Raw genomic sequence first — 18,369 nt, forward strand, 5'->3', positions numbered from 1 at the left:
AATAGTATTGGGTGTGAGAGGATTAAGATGTTCCTTAGCATGTTTTTGTCGAATTATGTATAGGTGAAGTGGGTTATCTGCGCTTTAATGGGTTGTGGTACAGTCGTATCCTATAGTATTATTAACTGATGAATCCAGTGTTGAGTTGTTACTGGGCCCAGCTTATACTGAGCTGGTAACCCGTCTATTAAGTTTTTTTTTGTTGTTTTGTGTTATTCAGAGTGCTATTGTAATTTTTATATTATTTGTGAGTCGTGCTATGCAATAATCGCATTGTTCCTTCTTTGTACTTTCTTATAGCTGTATCGATTTCGTAACAAAATGTTGTGTTGATTGATAAAATGCGGATCAGTTATCTGTATTTCCATTAGATATTATTATAAAATAGCAAGTTATACAAATCCCAAATTATTTCCGCAGAACTAATTACCCGGAAAAATATCCTGTTCTATGTTCCCAAATGGCATACAATCACACACTTTGTCATCGTCCCTTTCGGGGGCAAACGGAGCGAATAATACCCACATCGGCGAGCAACTCAAGCCTTTCTGCGGAACAGGAGATAAGAGTGATCGAGAACCTTCTATAACAATTTGAACTTACTACCTCGATGTGGAGAAATAATAGAAAGAAGTTGGTTCTTCCTTCGAGTTGAAAATTAGGGACTTATCCGAGAAAAAGAAAATTACGTTATCCGAATTGTGGAATGCGTTTTGAGTTTTTATTATGAAATTCTAATAGGTAATCGTGAAAATGTTTTACAAATTCATCATATTGCTAATGAAACTAAGCCCAACACAATTAATAGATTTTTAATCAATCCAATTGCCAATAACACTTAATAAACCATTTATTTTAAAAAACAATTCACGTACCGTAAACTATATGTACTACTACATTCAAAGAGAATATACTAAAACATTGTGAACGTGTATCTCAATCAGGGTATAAACCACAGCCTCATAGTAACCTAAGCCTTTCGTTGAATAGTTTCAATCTGCGAAGGGATTATCTACAAACAATGGAACCTTGGTATCTTTGCAAACATACGAGTACTTGTAAGATCCTTATTGTGTGTACAGATTGAAATGACAACAAAACACTCGTTACGAGAGTTGGATAACATTTTCAAAATAATTGGTATTGGTATGTATGAAGATGTACATAGGTATTTATTTAAGTCCGACTAACATATTCTTACATAAGTACAGTTCTACTATTTTTAATCCAAAAGAAGAATTTAAATCATTCAACACTTTCCTGAACTATACGAGTAATAGAATTATATGAACTATACGAGTAATAGAATTATACGAAGTATACGAGTAATAGAATTATATTCTAAATCTGATTGCACAGTTGGCGCCTTGGCTGGACAACCGGCTGCCACGTAACGTGTAGTGGGTTAGATTCCCGCACTGAGCAACTCTTTGTGTAATCGACACATTAATTTTTCGGGTCTCGGTGTCATGTGTATATGAACTTATATTATTGTAAACGCACTCACTGCCTAAGAGAAAATCATAATGTGCGGCAAAGTTTATTTGTTTCAATATCTGAATACATGTTTGTATGCTTCTTCAGATTTATTTAATGCAGATGAGAGGTAGAGCGAAACTATTAGCAAAATAAAGCCTTTCGTAAATAACTATGAAAAAATAAAGAGCTTTTAAGATAAGTGGTTAAACAGGTCTCGATGGTGCATATTATGTAAAACAATATAGATACAAAATTCGTAGAAATATTTTAGTAGAACCTCTTAAAACCAAATTGCAGACATCAGTACAAATGGGAGTCAGTCATTTGATTGCTATTTCGAATTGTATTTTCTTTTTTTACTTACTGTATAAATAGGTAGGTCTAAATAAAATATATTCAGTTAACTACTATGAGATTTTTAATAAAACTTCTTAAATACTGCTTCGTTGGCCAAGTGATAAGTGCGACTACTGAGTTTCGGGTTTCGAAAATGTTCTGGGTCTGGAAATGTACCCGGTATATGGCAATAGGTTCACCCCCTATTACATGAGACTTACAACATAAATAATTGTGAACAGCGCCATTACTTGTGATAATGTACATACCCCTTTCGAGGTAAACGACGAAAACATTTTTAAAATATACGTCGAGCACAATTCATGTTAGTAACAGATCTTGCACGTGCCTATTTATTTTTATATATTTTCAGCAAACTTTTAATCAAAGAATCGAGTTCTCATAACTGAAGCAATCAATCTTTTAACAATGTAGTACGAATCGATCATTATTTCAACAATGAATAACCATTGTGCCGCATTCTTCATAATAGAATGTAAAATATCTACTGCGTAGGCGTTTATGATACAACGCCATGATCGATGGAATTATGGCTGACAATTATGGTGTTTTTATTTCATATACTTATTTTTAGGTTATGGCGCCCTGTGGTAGGCTTTGGTGTAACATAATCTTAGTTTGATCTCTGGCCACGGTATGTGCGGGTCTGTGGACGGTGAGCAACGGTACGTCGCAGTCCACGCGCGCCTTAAAGAGTAATCAAATCTCAACAGGTGAGGCCCATTAGGACTGATGCTAACCCAGAGCTGCGGATTGCCTAACGAGTTACCGGGGCTCCGGCTCGAAAGAAACGGGGAGAAACACAGGAGTAGAAACGGGGTGGTTTTTAGTCAGTGAGAGTCTGACACTCCCTCTAGCCTCGCCCAAGGTGAGAGAAGTCATTGGATGATTTTCCATCCTCAAAAAAGTTTAAAAATTAATTGCTTTGACGTTATCCTAACAATAATATAAGCAAATAATCATATTTTCACATAAATAAAATCAGTTGGGATTAGTAACCAATATACTATTACAACTATGTTACATTAACTTACTAGATCACGTTAGATGTCCCGTCTTTCATTTAATACCTTATACGAAACATGTACAGTTGGATAGAATCCAAAACGAAAACAGACTATTAATATACTATACCCAACCAACGTAACAAGACCTACCTCATCTCCAATACTTTAGAAACAGAGTTAAAGAGAGAAATTTTGTTTAGAGATTGATATATCAAGTTATAATGGTCGTCAACTAAGTAGAAGCTGTCACGAATAAAATGTAAAATGAAATATTTCAAACAATACGTGTACGATGGGAGTCTAAATAATCTATGTGTTGTATAATATTCGCGATGTCACTCGAGGTAAAAATTGTGACCCAAAAATGTTGACATCGTGACAAACATACTAATATTCGTGGAAATATATTATGTTCCCAGTTTTGTGTTCTGTCAATATTTGACTTGGCATGAGATTATCAAGATTTCCATTACAAGAGGTCGGATTCAGGTCTAAAAGTAAATTGAAAAAGGAATATCAGGATGTTGGAAGCCTTTGAAGAGATAGATAGACTGAATTAATAACATAGGATGTATCTTTACTGATTGTAGAGTATTTTTATTATGTTTTTCTTCAATGTTTCATGGACCTTCAAAACAAAAACAGATCTGTATAGTGTATACACTCCGCATGTAGGTACTATTTTCTATTTGGAAACATACTTTTTCTACAATCTGACCAGGTTTGCGTCCGTATTTTTTTTTATACAGTGTTGTTGACAAATATGTTAATTAATATGTAATCGGCTTACTCACGTTACTGTTTGACGAGAAACTCGACTAGTATCAAGCCATGCTACAGCCTCATATTCCTGAACAGCATTCTGTACAACACGACGTGCCGATTGTCGCGCTGCTACTGGGTTACGTGAGTAGGCCGATAACATAATAATTAATTTAGTATGTCTCACGAAAGTAATAATAAGACGTATAGATTGTTGCGCTAAAAGTTTCAATTTTGAAGATTGTAAATAGGGTATATACTTATAGCTATATATACACATATAGCCTATAAACTTCAAACAAATCTACAAATCGAAACACCATAATCAACCTACTTTAGATACATAAAATGATAAATCAAGTCGTATTATTCGCACCGAACTGATATATAGATACGTCGAAGATCTGACACGAATGTGTAGACTGACAAACAAACGAGCATCGCAAATGCATTACGTGGAAGTTCAGATTACCGACTCACCGTATTTGTGACGTCATTGGTGTTTGAAATTGATACGTATGGATTTGTGAGAGAGGTACTTTTGCAGTGTCTTATTATAGGGGTCGAAGAATACCTTTCGGAGTGGTAGTTTTGTAAAAGTAGAATGAGTGGTGTGTTGGGCTATTTCCAAAGAGCATAAACCATTAGACATGAGACAGTAGCAAAAAGGAGTCTTGAACAAAAAATGATGAAATTGTCTACATTAATGTAATATGAAAATATTGTTTTTTTTTTCTATGAAGTATGACAGGGAAAATGTGTTTTGTTAATAAAAGAAAATCATAAAATCTCTTATCAAAGAAATATAGAAATATTCAATTCCTAAATTAAATAGACAATAAGGCTTACTCACAAAACTGTTTGAGGAAGTTGTTCGACTAATTTCAAGCTACACCAGGGGCCTATAGTCACGAGCTGACTGATCACTATTATCATGTTAAGATTAAATTGTTATAATGATGTTATATTATGATTAACAGTTATTATACAAAAATATTTAAATTTAATTATACGCGTATATGCATCTCAGACATTAAATCCGCAGACAATCCCGCATAGACTAGGAATTAAGAATGCGAGTGACGTTTATACCAAACTATAAAACGGCAGTTAACAGTAAACTGTAGTGTCAGAACATGGTTACTGGTGTACGTGCTAACTGCGACCCCATTTACTGTCAACTTTTATATGCCACTGCATACTATAATTGTGTTTTGTTGAAGTAAATTATAGAAATGTCTAGGTATCCTATAAATAATAATATACATAATACTCGTATAATGTAATATCATATACTTACTGCTTGTATATACTGTAATACCTTAATTTATTACGTTTAACGGCTTAATCACGTAACTGTTTGAATATAAGTCAATCAATTTCAAACTACGGTAAGGGCTCATATTTATGAGTAGCATTGCATGACACATTATGCAGCAGACGTCACACAGTCAACTATAATGCCTAGTACTCATATTAAATTTAGTTCTGGGGCACTCCCCAACCCTTACTAATTAATAAATGTTACATCTGTTATCATCAGCCTAGAGACGTCTACTGTTGAACAAAGGCCTCCCCCTTAGTCCTACACGTAGAACGACGTAAATCTGTCACTAGGAGATATACATTTAGTTTTTTCAAATTATAAAGTAAGTTTTGAATAAAACGTCCATATAAACATACTTCTATTATTCAATTAAACATAAATAAACGTCCACACACATAGCTCACATTGTTACTAAGCCATGCAAATTATCTCTCAAGAACACACACAGAGTTTCTAACACAGTAAGTACAATTAGAACAAGAAATGTTATACAATGACTAGTGTCACAACAGATACAATAAATACAATCGTCCTTACTATGGGACACAATAGTACTATAGTAATAAGTCTTGGTGTTTCTATGATGCTATTATGTAACTATGTCTCTTGTATATTATGAAACCCTGTCTGATGTCGAATAGGATGTTATAATGTATCAAATACAGTTCATTGACCTCAAAAAATTTAATGAATTTGATATTTCTGTGAGATAATTAGATTTTATTATAAACTCTGTAAGACATACTAAATTAATAATTATGTTATCGGCTTACTCACGTAACTGTTTGACGAGGAACTCGACTAGTTTCAAGCCATGCTGGAGGCTCATATTCATGAGCAGCATTCTGCGATACACAACGTGTCATGTACTAGTCGAGTTCCTCGTCAAACAGTTACGTGAGTAAGCCGATAACATAATATTTAATACAATTCTATAAACTGTTTATTTATGATTTTAATTTTAATAGACACCACACCCGTTATTAAGAGTAAAGTTATTAAAACAAAACGTCTTTTTCTATGAGTTATTGTATAACCACTATGTTCAAGAAAAATGAGTTAAACGCAAAAACCATACTCTATCTCTATAACCTAACTAAAGTTTAAAAGGTAACACTAGCTATAAATTGATGAAAGGTAACCTAACATTAAACCATAACTGATATAATAATAAAGAACACATTCCCGTAAACATAATTTAATACAATATATTCGCACCATAAACGAATTTTCATGGCGATTTAACATCATAACTCGTGATCCTCTCCCTTGTCAAACAATTTGCGTAGCCATAACATTATTTTCTTCTGTTAGTTTTTCCACGCCATATACCATGATACTTTTCAACTTCTCACATATAGTTCATACTAGGAACAATCCTGTGGGTTTCACCTGCATTTATTATTTTTGTGGGATGGTACAAACAACAGTTTTTATCAGATTGGTATGTTTATGGAAACTATCAATTAATTGTGTTGTTTTCTAATTTCGTTAAATATGGGGCGAAAGAGCAGATGGATCTTCTGATGGTAAGCTATCAGCGCCGCCCATGGACACCCCTAACACCAAAGGAGTCACAGGTTGCATTACTGTCAGCTTTTTAAAAAGGAATACGCTCTATTCTTGAAGATCGTATCGGTTCGGAAATACTTACCGCCTTTTAAATTAGAAAACAATACATTTTCACATCACGTTTTTTTTTTATTTAGTTGTCAAGTAAGCCCTAGACATTTTCGATATTTTTATCCTAAAATTTTGACTTTTTTCATATATTTGTTTCTTTTTTTACCAACTATAGACATCCAATCTCATCCCATATATCTATCGAACATATATTAACAAAAAAAAAAACTGAATGTTCTATCTATTCCACCGTTATTGTTATTCGCGGTGATAAGTTTTTATGTAGGCACGCCATTACTTGGCCTTCCCCTTGACTGGCCTTGACTCCATGTTAAATAGCGTTTCACAGGATATCAGGATCGAGGGACAGAGGTCAATGACACGCGTATGGGATGACGTAGGGCTAGTGTTTACTTATGTGTTTGTTATCGTGGTATAATTCTGCATGATTCTTTTTATGGGCGGCTTCAGACTTGGGTTTGGTGAGACGTGATTGGTGTGTTGTGTGTGTATTGATCAGTTTCTTACAATATTATATACAGCTAGACTATTTCTTGTAGGAACAAAATCTAAACACTGAATAGTCTTTAATTCATATTGAGTACAAGTCATTATTATAAATTCCGTTATGTATAATTGCTTACTTTGCATATATATCAATCGCAAATAGAAATGGTTGTTAGTTAGGAAACTATTAAATATTACTAATACAGCACTAACATATTTACATCAAATCACATTATTGCTTAGTCTACCTTAAGGCTGCTTTTCCACTAACGATGCGCTATGTAGCTACGCTACGAAGATGTAATATCTAAGCTGTGAAACTATGTGAAAAGTTTCCACCAATACTAAACTATGTAGCTGTGCGAATAAGATGTGCTATGAAGCTCGAGTATTCGATATATCGATAGTAGGGATGCCATCAATCCATAGCACGCAACTTTTCATATAAAAACATAGCTTTGTTGAGTCCGTTTCCACCAGTGTTAACCTATGTGTACCAATGAATATGATTGGTGGATACCAAACGCATCCACAGAATCGTAACATACCAAATCTCTGGTGGAAAAGCACCCTAAATGATAAATACAAAATTTGACTTAACAGTCTTACTTCTAACACTCGAATGAAAATACCACCCATTGTGTACGAGTACGAAATAGATTAAAATAAATCCAAAATATAATTTCAATTCCAACTTGAAGTGTTGTTACTTGTTTTCATTCGATTGTTTTTGAAATATTAATTTAGTAAAGGTTTCGTTGAAGCGAACACGGCTATTTTAGGAAGATAAGACGGGCTTTGATCTGGAAGTAATTTGTATTAACCAGCCCGCTAAATACTTGTTTATATTTTAGAAATTATATTTTCATTGATAGAAAATTAAGTCATTGTTTCTTTAGTTGAATGGTTGTAAAAGACTATGGGCTAGAAAGTTAGATTTCTATAAAGGACAATTTTCTTTAGTATTACGAAATCTGATGCAGAATATGACAATAGACTCACTCAGTAGAACTTGGCAATAATACTCATGAAAAATATATTGCATATAAACGTTACCTTTGATTTTAGCCTGTATTTACCTTTTAACAAATTAACCACCACATCAGTCACTAGTGACCAACTCGTAGATTTGCCTTCATCGGTTTTCTTCTGCAGTCAATGCACTAAGGCAGGATTTGTTCTGAAAGAAAATGTTTTTCATAGAAAAGTAGAGATACCGATTAAGTTACTATATAGTGCTGATAAAACGCTCGTAGCATGCCAAGATCGTTCTATGAAAGTGTGAACCTTCTTAATATCTAAAATTTCCTACATAAATATCTTGGAGTGCAAGTATCATTGGTTATCTTTCTGAATTTGCAGACCAAATGGCAGTCTGAAGTTCGTCCGGATCTGGGTACGACTCATAATATGTGACACAAAGAAACGGATTTCGGGCTTCCAACATATATTTTTTTTTTGGAAGGAGTAACGATGGATTTTCTTTCTCGTTCTTCTCCATTCGAAATTACATTTTGGAACGAGCACCTTTTTTTTTTTTTTTTTTTTCAGGGGGAAAATCATCCAATGACTTCTCTCGCCAGGGCAAAGCGAGAGGGAGTGTCAGACTCTTACTGACTAAAAACCACCCCGTTCCTACTCCTGCTTGTCGAGCCGGAGCCCCGGTAAACCCGCTAGGTTGTCCGCAGCTCCGGATTAAGCATCAGCCCTACTGGGCCCCATCTGTGGTGGTCTGATGGCTCTTTGAGGCGCGCGCGGAACGCAACGCGCCGCACGCACGGGTCTGGTTCTGGTCGGGCGGCGAGCTACCCTTGCTCGCCGTCCGCAGACCCGCACTTACGGTGGCCGGAGATCGTCACGCGATCCCCGACGCCCGGAGTGTCTTTCGCGTCGGCTGGGGCGTGAGGAAGTTCGTTCCCTCACGCGTCCCGCCTCCTCCTTAACTAGCATGACTGCTTCGCAGAAGGAGGAGACGGCATCCCAGTCCCCCTCGCTCCGCACCATGGCCTGAACCAAAGCCGGACGCGAGAGGTCGCCGTCGCCGATCACTTCCCTGAGGGCACGGCGGTGTTCAGCCCACGCAGGGCAGACCGCAACCGTGTGTTCCACCGTGTCCTCCGGGCGGTCTTCGCAGTGATGACACCCGGGCGTTTCCTCCCGCCCAATCAAAAACAGGAACCTACCGAAACTCCCATGTCCGGTAAGCACCTGCGTCAGGCGGTAGGTGAGGACGCCATGGCGCCTCTCTAGCCACTCCTCAAAGAGGGGACTTATCGCTGCAATGACAGCGAGCCCAGCCCTCGGTTGCGACAGTCGTTGCTGCCAATCCGCCATGAGATCGCGCCGGAGCTCGTCCCGCCACGCACTAATCTGGCGCGGCAGCGGAGTTTCGCCCCGGCGACGCGCGTCGGCGCGCAGACTATAGACGCGCGCGAGCACTTTCGCCTCCAAATCCCACGGCGGTAATCCGGCAAGGAGGTTCGCCGCCTCCCCGGAGATCGTGCGATATCCACGGATCACCCGGATGGCCATGACCCTCTGGGACGTGAGCAGCGTCCGAGTTGGCCGCCGCATCAAGTTCGGCGCCCACACTGGGGCGCCGTAGAGGGCCATGGACCGCACGATCCCCGCATACAACCTCCGGCAGGAGGCATTTGGCCCCCGAGGTTGGGCAGGAGCCGCTTAAGCGCAGCCCCCGTCCGTTCCAACTTAGGAGCCAAACGTCGGAAGTGTTCCACGAAGTTCCATCGACTGTCGAGGACGAGTCCTAGGTACTTCATCGTCGTCTCGACGCCGATGGTAACCCCTCCTGCCGTTATTTGGGACCCACCTGGAGGTGGCGCGTTCCCGCGGCCATGAAAGCACATGGCCTCGGACTTGTGAAGCGCCACCTCTAGTCCCAATTGCCGGATCCTTGCAACGACTATCGCAACCGCTCTCGCCATTAAATTGGCCGCCGCCTGGTGCGACCTCCCGTGCGCTAGCACCAGCGTGTCGTCGGCGTAGCAGATTACGCTGACGCCATTCGGGAGGTCGGTGCGCAACACCCAGTCGTAACCGATGTTCCACAGGAGCGGCCCCAAAACCGAACCCTGTGGAACACCGCGCGACATTTCTCGCCGGTTCCACTCGCCCTGGTGACCGGGGAACGTAACATACCTGTCTGACAGGTAGGCCTCGATTACACGACGAAGGTAGGTAGGCACCCGGTGGTACCGAAGTGCCCCCAGTATGCAGCTCCAGGGAAGGGAGTTAAAGGCGTTGGCGATGTCTAGAGACACCGCCACGACGACCTTACCCCTGGACACTGCAGTCCCCGTCGTGAGGTCCCTTACGCGCATGATGGCGTCCACCGTAGAGCGCCCTCTGCGGAAGCCGAACTGGCCATCCGCGAGGTCCGGCCCAAATTCGGACAAGTGCGCGACGAGGCGGTTCGAAATGATCCTTTCGAAGACTTTTCCCACCTCGTCGAGCAGCACAATGGGCCGGTACGCGGACGGAGAGTCCGCAGGGCGCCCTGGTTTCTTCACGAGGACCAGTTTCCCCGTCTTCCACTGAAGTGGAAACTGGCCCCTCTCCAAACATGCGCTGTAGAGACCTATTAATCGAGGCCCGAGAGCCTCCGAGGCCAGGACCCACGCCTTGCCATGCAGGCCATCGGGTCCTGGGGCGGTGTTCTTGGCGCCCATTCGGCGCACCGCCGCTCTCAGTTCTGCCTCGGTCACCTCCGGAACGATGTCGTCGTCGTCGTCGCTGTGGCCCGCATTGGGCACCGCAGGGGGCGGAGTCATGGATGGAGGGGTGAAGCCCCTCCGTAGTCGGGGGAACAAGGCGCCGACCACTTCCTCCACGACCTCTGGCCGGAGACTCTGTGTCAGTGGGGGAGCCCAAGTGCGGAGCTTATCACGCACCATCCGATAGGGGCGCCCCCACGGGTCTCTGTTCAGAGTCTCCAGCATCTCCCGACGGGCTTCCTCCTTAGCCCGCCAAATTTCCGCTTTGAGGGCGGCCTTTGCCGCCTTGTACCCCTCGTACAACTCCGCCTCTCTGACCTCCGCATCTGAAGGACGAATACGGAGCCTGCGGTGCCTGGTGTACCGGCGTCGCGCAGCAACGCAAGCACTGCGCATAGCAGCCAACTCCTGCGACCACCAGTACACCTGGCGCTTGCGCTGACCTGGCCGGGCCCGGGGCATCGCCACGTCACATATTCTGGACATGGCGTCCTGGAGCCATCTTGCTTCCTCGTCGATGTCGGCAGGCCTGTCCGGTGGTATCACCCAGGCCTGCACGATTGCGGCTTCCAGGAAAAGCTCCCGGTCCAGCTGTCTCAGCGCCCAACGCGGGCCACATGGGGCCTGTCTGACTGGCGGGTCCGCGGACTCGGCGGAGACGTCAAACCGGATGTACCGGTGGTCCGAGAACGTCTCCACCTCCTCCATAACGCGCCAGTCAACGACACGAGGTGTCAGAGCGGGGCTGGCGAACGATATGTCCACCACCGATTCGCCCTGCATCCGCACGCACGTGGGGACAGAACCCCGGTTCAGGACGACTAGGCCTGTCTCCAGGGCCCAGTCTTCCACCATCCTACCCCGAACGTCAGTGAACCGGGAACCCCAAGCCAAGTTTTTGGCATTGAAGTCCCCGAGGACAAGCACGGGGAGGGAACGGAACCCGACGACGACGGCGACCAACTCCCTCAGGGAGTTGTGGAACTCGGCGAGAGTTCGGTTCGGAGAGAAATACACGCCCACCACAGCGATCTCTCCGAACCGTGCTGCGACACAACCCCGGCCTCTCTGAGCGCTCTCGAGAGTCGGGGTACCGGCGGCGGCCGACGAGATGATGGTCACCGAGCCGTCCAAGTCCGCAACCCAGTGATCCCTGGGCGGGACGAAATACGGCTCGGAGACCACAGCGACATTTATTGACCACTGCGCCATGCTCTGGAGTAGAAGGTCCTGAGCGGCGGCGCAGTGGTTGATATTCGCCTGGAGGAGGCGGAATGGAGTCATTACTGGCACTCCATCACAACCTCCTCCCTGGCGGCATTACGGCCGGCGGTGACCGCGGCGGCGGTAGCAGTGACGACTGCGGCGGCGGTGGCGGAAACGACGGGGGCGGCGGAGGGCCTACCCTTACCCCTGGGTTTGGTAGGGGGAGCAGGCCTTGCTCCCGACCCGGTGATTGGCCGGTTTGCCGGCCGCTGCACATGCGTCGCAGTGCAGCGGGGCGGTGCACGTACCGGCCTTGTGACCGGGCTGACCGCAGCGGAAGCAGCGGTCGCTGCGGTCAACCTCCGAGGTGCATTTAACGCTCACGTGGTGGCCCACGTGGCAGCGGTAGCACCTCAGAGGCCGGACCTCGAGCAGCTTGACCTGCGCCGAGACCCACCCCACCAGGAGCCTTCTGCCCTCCTTAATCTTTTTGGCCGCTGTCACGGGGCAGCTTACCACCACCGTGCGCAGCCCCGAGTTGTCCGGACGGATGGTGCCTGCCTTGACCTGGTCAACAGGGCACCCTCCCGTCCTGGCGACAGCGGCCACCACTTCATGCTCCGTTACGGAGTCGTCCAGACCCAATATACGCAAGTCTAGGCACTTGGTGGGCCTGGACACGCGAGCCTCGTCCGCACCGAGGCACGCCCTAATCCTATCGGCTAGAGCGTCAGCGATTGGACCGCTGGTCGCGCCGGGGACCTCAAGTAGACGGGCTCCAGTTGCCGTTACCTTCATCGCGAACCCGTCAGGGGCCCCGAACTCCGCGGGAGTCACCGCCCCCTTTAATTTGGCGAGGACGTCGCCATACGTCACGCCTCTCTGGACCGCATCAGGCTGTAGTGTTATAACTACAGCCGCGGTCTTAGGGGCGAGAAGCAAGGCCGCAGCGCGCTTTTCTCTGCGCTGCTGCTGCCGCCGCTGCCGCTGCTCTTTCTTGCGGCGCTTCCTTGCTTCTTTGGCGACCCTCCTCGCCTCGCCTACCACTTGCCACTCACTACCCCTTGCCGTTGGGGTAGGCACGCCTGTGGCTGGGGCTGCCTGCTGATCCGCTGCGTCCCTTCTCCTTTTTCTGCGTCCCGCTGACGCATTCGTCGTTTGTACAGCTGGTGCCTGCGTCGGAGGGGGCGCTGGGGCCCTAGCTGGGGGGGCCGCTCGTGTCCTAGCCGGCGGTTGAGCGCCGCGGCCAGTCTGCCCCGAAGAGGACGACGGCCTAGCTGCAACAGCTGCGTATGTGCTCGAGGCCGCTAGCGGGGGTCGGAGGAGCCTACTTTCCAGAACGTCATAGCGCTGCTGGAAAGCAGCCATCTCCCTGCGCAACAGCCCGAGCACATCGGGCTCCGCCTGAGGTTGCGCCGGAGGTTGGAGTTGGCTTCTACGGCAAGCGGCAAGCTCAGCCTTGGTGGACCGAAGCTCGGCCTCCAGAGCGGCATTCGAGACCGACAGGCGAGCCAGCTCCCGCCGCATTTCGGCCAACTCCTGATGGACTTTCCCCGCTGAGGGAATCCTGCACACATCGAAAGCCGCCGCCATAATTTCCGCCTCTACCAACTTCAACTGAGCGGCTCTCGCAGACTGGGTCTTCTTCCCCGCTACCAGCCGGAGCCCCTCCCTGACGGCTTGGCGAAGCGTCTCAGAAAGGCGCGCACCTTTTGACCCCTCCCCGTCCGAAACCTCCATCACGGAGGAGTCTGTGTGAGCTGCACTTTTCAGGCTACTATCCGCCGCAGCCGGACACTCAGCCGGCTTGGACCGGGCAGTGGCTGCCCGCCTCTTGGCCTTCCCCCTGCCTCTACCCCGCGCAGCTGTAGGGATTTTAGGGGGGGCCGGGGCCTCCAGCGCGTTGGAGGACGAGGACAGACCCAGACCTTCTTCCATCCTGGGACGTTTAAAAGTCGACCTTGTCTGGCGCTTTAAAATTACGCTCACGCCAGACACAGATGAGGAGTCGGACTCCGAGTCCGATCCCTTCCGGCTTAGGGCCCGTGTGTGGGACTTACCGCACGAGTCCAGCACCTCCCCACGGGCACCAGAGCCACTCGGGCCCTCCGCTAAAACAACTGCAGGCGAGCTAAGCTCGCCTACCCTCTCCGCCTCTGGTGGTTTGTTAGTTAATATTATATTTTCTGTCTGCATACAGTTCCCACGAGTGTGGGGGAAATATTCGGTCCACCCAGGCAGTGCCCCCTGTACCTGGGTAAGTGTATATTTGTAACCCAACAAGAGGGTCCACCGGTCCCCTAGCTGGGGGTGCGCTCGAGACTGACACTACTCCTCAGCCACGCATACCCTCGCCGCGCACCAGAACTTGGTATTGGAGGAATTTTTTATAGAGGTTAACTTCCTCGCGGTCCGGGCGATCAAGCCAAGACCCTCGTCCCGTTCAGAGTCATAAAACATGACCATGACCTCTTCCCGGATTACGATGTCGACGGTTGCAGTCGAGGACAGCTTGTGCCCCGATGCTGCTCGTTGGCAGGGTGAGTGCACAACGAGCACCGTCCTTGCCTCTCCGCCACGCTCTCTGCTAGGTTCAGAGAGACGTGCGGAGTGACGCCCCCTCGGGGGCGCAGGCCATGTGTCATCACAAAGCCCGCCGCCCCCAGAACCCATCTCGGGTTCTTCCGCCCCGTCCAAAAGTTCGCTACAGGCAATAGCCACTCCAACCCTATCACCCCCGTTAGGGGGACTATCGCCTGTACCCAGGGTGCACCACGGGGAGGTCTTTTGGCACCGCACCCCGGAACGAGCACCTAGTTTCACTAACAAACGAAAAGAGTTTACAAAAGTACCGTACGTAATTACTTAAGGATTAATTGAAATGAATGCTTTGACTTTGATTCTAAAAATTGCTTTATAACATTTATTTTTCTTGAATCAAAAACAATAAGTCCAGATTCGTATTTTATTACTCAAGTATTGGCAAGTACCGAATAATGTTCGTTAGACCGCCATTCTGAGACGACCATAAACCAAAGTTGATCTTGACAGACAATACAATGTTTATTGCAAACGATTTTAAGTTTTACAAGTGCGTTGACCCAAACATTTAATTTTGATGTTTACTTTTTATTTTCAATTTAGAGTGAAGTTTTTAAATTGCGTTGTCGTCATAAAATAGTGAATTAAGTTCTCTTTCTTGTAGTGATTACGGTTTATTTTTAATTAAATTCAATTTCATTAAGGGCTAGTTTCACCACTCTTACACAAAATATGTGATTTTGAAGTCAAGTCAAGTCAAAATTATTTATTTCAAATAGATCAGGAGGCACTTTTGAACGTTAAAGAACCAAGAAGGCACTTTTGAACATCAAAGCAAATATAATAATAATAAAAATGTATGCCTGTCTGTCAGCCCTCTAGTGAAGGTATTCACTCGTTCCCAAAGTGTAGATTCTTATGAAGAAACTCCATGGGTTACTCTTCAGATTCACAATACAATTCTTAGTGACATTGTATCGATTGATTCAACTATGTGAGAACAATTTTAACTAACAGATTGATACATTACGTTCTAAGTTATTGTAATAACATGTGTAATATAATTCTTGTATTATTTCTGAACCCACTAAACAATACAGACGCACCGATGCATTCTAATTAAACATATCATTCATAAACGTCTAATATGAGCCACAGAAATACCACCGCTAAATACATTGATAAATTTCGCGATACCATACATCAATTTGATGGAACACCCATCCAAAACTGGGTCAGTCTGCCCAATACTCCAGGATATATTTGGATTCCACGAACCATTTTAATCCCACCCAATAGTGAGATCTGATTTGAGAATAGGTACTCTTCGAGAGGTCAGTGATGACGTCATGAACGAACCTTTTGCCTTTGGGGGGTTATTATATAAGTTTCGTATTACAGACTTGAAATGGAAAAGTGACGATGGCAATGGTATGAATTACATATTATTACTGGATTTCTTTCAAAGATATACTCTATTACAGTTCTGTGTTAAAGAAATGTAAGGGTCAAAGTCGTTTGTAAGATGTGTAAGTAAATTGAGAATGTTATTATGCTTAAGTGTGGGAGAGCCATGCTTCGGCACAAATGGGCCAGCTCGACCGGAGTGTTACCATGGCTTCACAGAAAACCGACGTGAAATAACGCTTGCGTTGTGTTTCGTTGTGTAAGTGATGTTATCGGAGGCCCAATTACCTTCCTTCCCAATCTTCCCCATCCCCTATTCCCCAATATTCCTTATATTCCTAACTCCGGCAAAGCACTTCTAAAGCTTCTAACATTTATTAAAAGTTTATAATCATCTGATTAGATGAAGCCAGTATTTTTTGCCCAAATCTTAAGGCAATCATACTTTTAATTTCAAAATATTTTGCCAAATAAAAATGGTGAAAGTCAAACCTCCACTAGCGTCAGACACCGGAGACAGATGTGGCTCTAAGGGTTAATTTAACACTATTTCAATAAAAGTTTATTAGCTAGGTTTTGCCTCCAAAGACCCGAATGATGTCGTTAAAATATCTATAAAATCGCTTAGTAATTAGAATAATTTCATTTACTTCTCCTTTGGGGAATAATTTAGTACATTTTATAACTCTAACCCATCCTAGTTTCTTTTATATTCCTTTAAAACAATAGACGATTCGCGTGACTTTAAAAATAGCCAACAAGTTTTTAGCCTCATAAAATCTTCAATAACTGTTGTACAAAACATTGGCGTATTGGCCAAAATATTTGTCTAAATCACCAACTTGAAATGAGTTTTATTCTAATAGAAACAAGGCATACTTTATATTGATCAAATGATACCAATATTTGTTCAAATATGTGGTACCAATATCACGTATGGTACTAATGTAGGTACTGCAGAAACTCGTATTGTTAAGTTAATCGCAAAAAGCTCTTAAGTTTATCTCAGGCAAGGGACAGAAGATTCTGGTCCTTTGTCCCTTGAAGTAGGTCCTAATCGATTGATTTTTGCATCTAAACTGGGAACGTTTAGGGTCTTGGAATAAATTATTTTGTGCCTAGGGTTAGGTAATTTGATGGTAAGGCGATGGTCTTTGTTAAACCCATTTACACATGAAAAACTTATGTTGCCTATTTATAGTTTTTTCTTTACACATATCTATGAACAATATTTGATATATTGTAATAGTTCGTAACAAAAACAGAGAGAAAAAAGTAAATATTGTATTTAAAAATGTATTCGAATACAAGTTATTTCACAATCTGTTTTTGGACCAATTCCATCAAAGCATATCCACAAAAAATGTCTACGTTAAAAACCAATCGATCAATATTTAACGTGGTTAAGATCAAATTTAACTTTCCAAAGATAAATTGGTAGCGTAAAGCGTAAAAAAAAACTTTCGTCTCGAAAACATCTTTACGTTCATCTTCGCGTCTCCCATCTATATCTAATCTCCGATTATATTTCGGGTTGACGGGTTAATCCGTACCTCGATTATGTCCAACGACTGAAGTTAATTACATCCGTCTAAGCCGCCATTAACTCGTGATTATACGTCAAATTGATATTTCAGTGCAAACGTCTGTCATGAAGATGAATCAGCACCCTTAGTATGAGTTTGCTTTACGTTGAACAAGATCGAAACAAGATGGCGTCTGCCGCTCTGATTGGTTGGTTCATTCGCGCCGGCCAATCAAAACGCCGGACGCGCTGTCGTTTCGTTTTCGTTCAACGTAAAGCAAACTTGTACTAAGGCTACAGCTCTTCATTTTACAACCTCCGCGGGTCTGCTGTTTATTAGCATAATATTTACGAGGTTTTGTTTATAAACGGGAATGTGCCTTTATTTGGTGGTGACACAGCATTTTATCAAATTAATAAGTGTTGTCAGAAGTATGCAAGGAAGATGCATTCGTGCTTTACGTCATTATCATCTGTTTCTTTTAAACGTTTCCCAACACTAGGATTTTCTCCTGTATCGTGGGTGCGTTTACAAACATACCATTTTACATACACATGACACCTAGACCCGAAACAACAATTTGTGGATTACACAAAGAGTTGCTCCGTGCGAGAATCGAACCCACTACACGTTGCGCGGCAGCCAGTTGCCAAACACCGCGCCAACCATGCAGTCATGCATCGTAAACTATTAAACACAATTGAGTTGAAGAGTCCACTGTTGGAACATAAGGCTCCACTGTATAAGACTGTTTGCTATAATCGCTACGATTAACATGAGGGTTGGTGATCACATTTGTTTTATGCTACTTTTATTAATAATCCACCTATTTCGACCTAATTGGCGATATATTAAAGAAGGGCCAAATTAAAAGTACCCTTAACCGATGAGCA

General features: G+C 44.0%; 1 protein-coding gene across 1 annotated transcript; it reads right to left on the reverse strand.

The window, feature by feature from the left end:
• Positions 1 to 8,225: 8,225 nt before the first annotated feature.
• Positions 8,226 to 13,940, reverse strand: LOC118270198 (transcriptional regulatory protein AlgP-like). Its single transcript, XM_050701556.1, has 2 exons — positions 13,061 to 13,940; positions 8,226 to 8,242 (listed from the first exon to the last, which is right to left on the reverse strand). The coding sequence occupies exons 1-2, from the start codon at positions 13,938 to 13,940 to the stop codon at positions 8,226 to 8,228; spliced, it is 897 nt and encodes a 298-aa protein (XP_050557513.1).
• Between the last annotated feature and the right edge of the window lie 4,429 nt (positions 13,941 to 18,369).

Source organism: Spodoptera frugiperda, chromosome 20 (genome assembly GCF_023101765.2).
Source record: "Spodoptera frugiperda isolate SF20-4 chromosome 20, AGI-APGP_CSIRO_Sfru_2.0, whole genome shotgun sequence".
NCBI lineage: Eukaryota > Metazoa > Arthropoda > Insecta > Lepidoptera > Noctuidae > Spodoptera > Spodoptera frugiperda.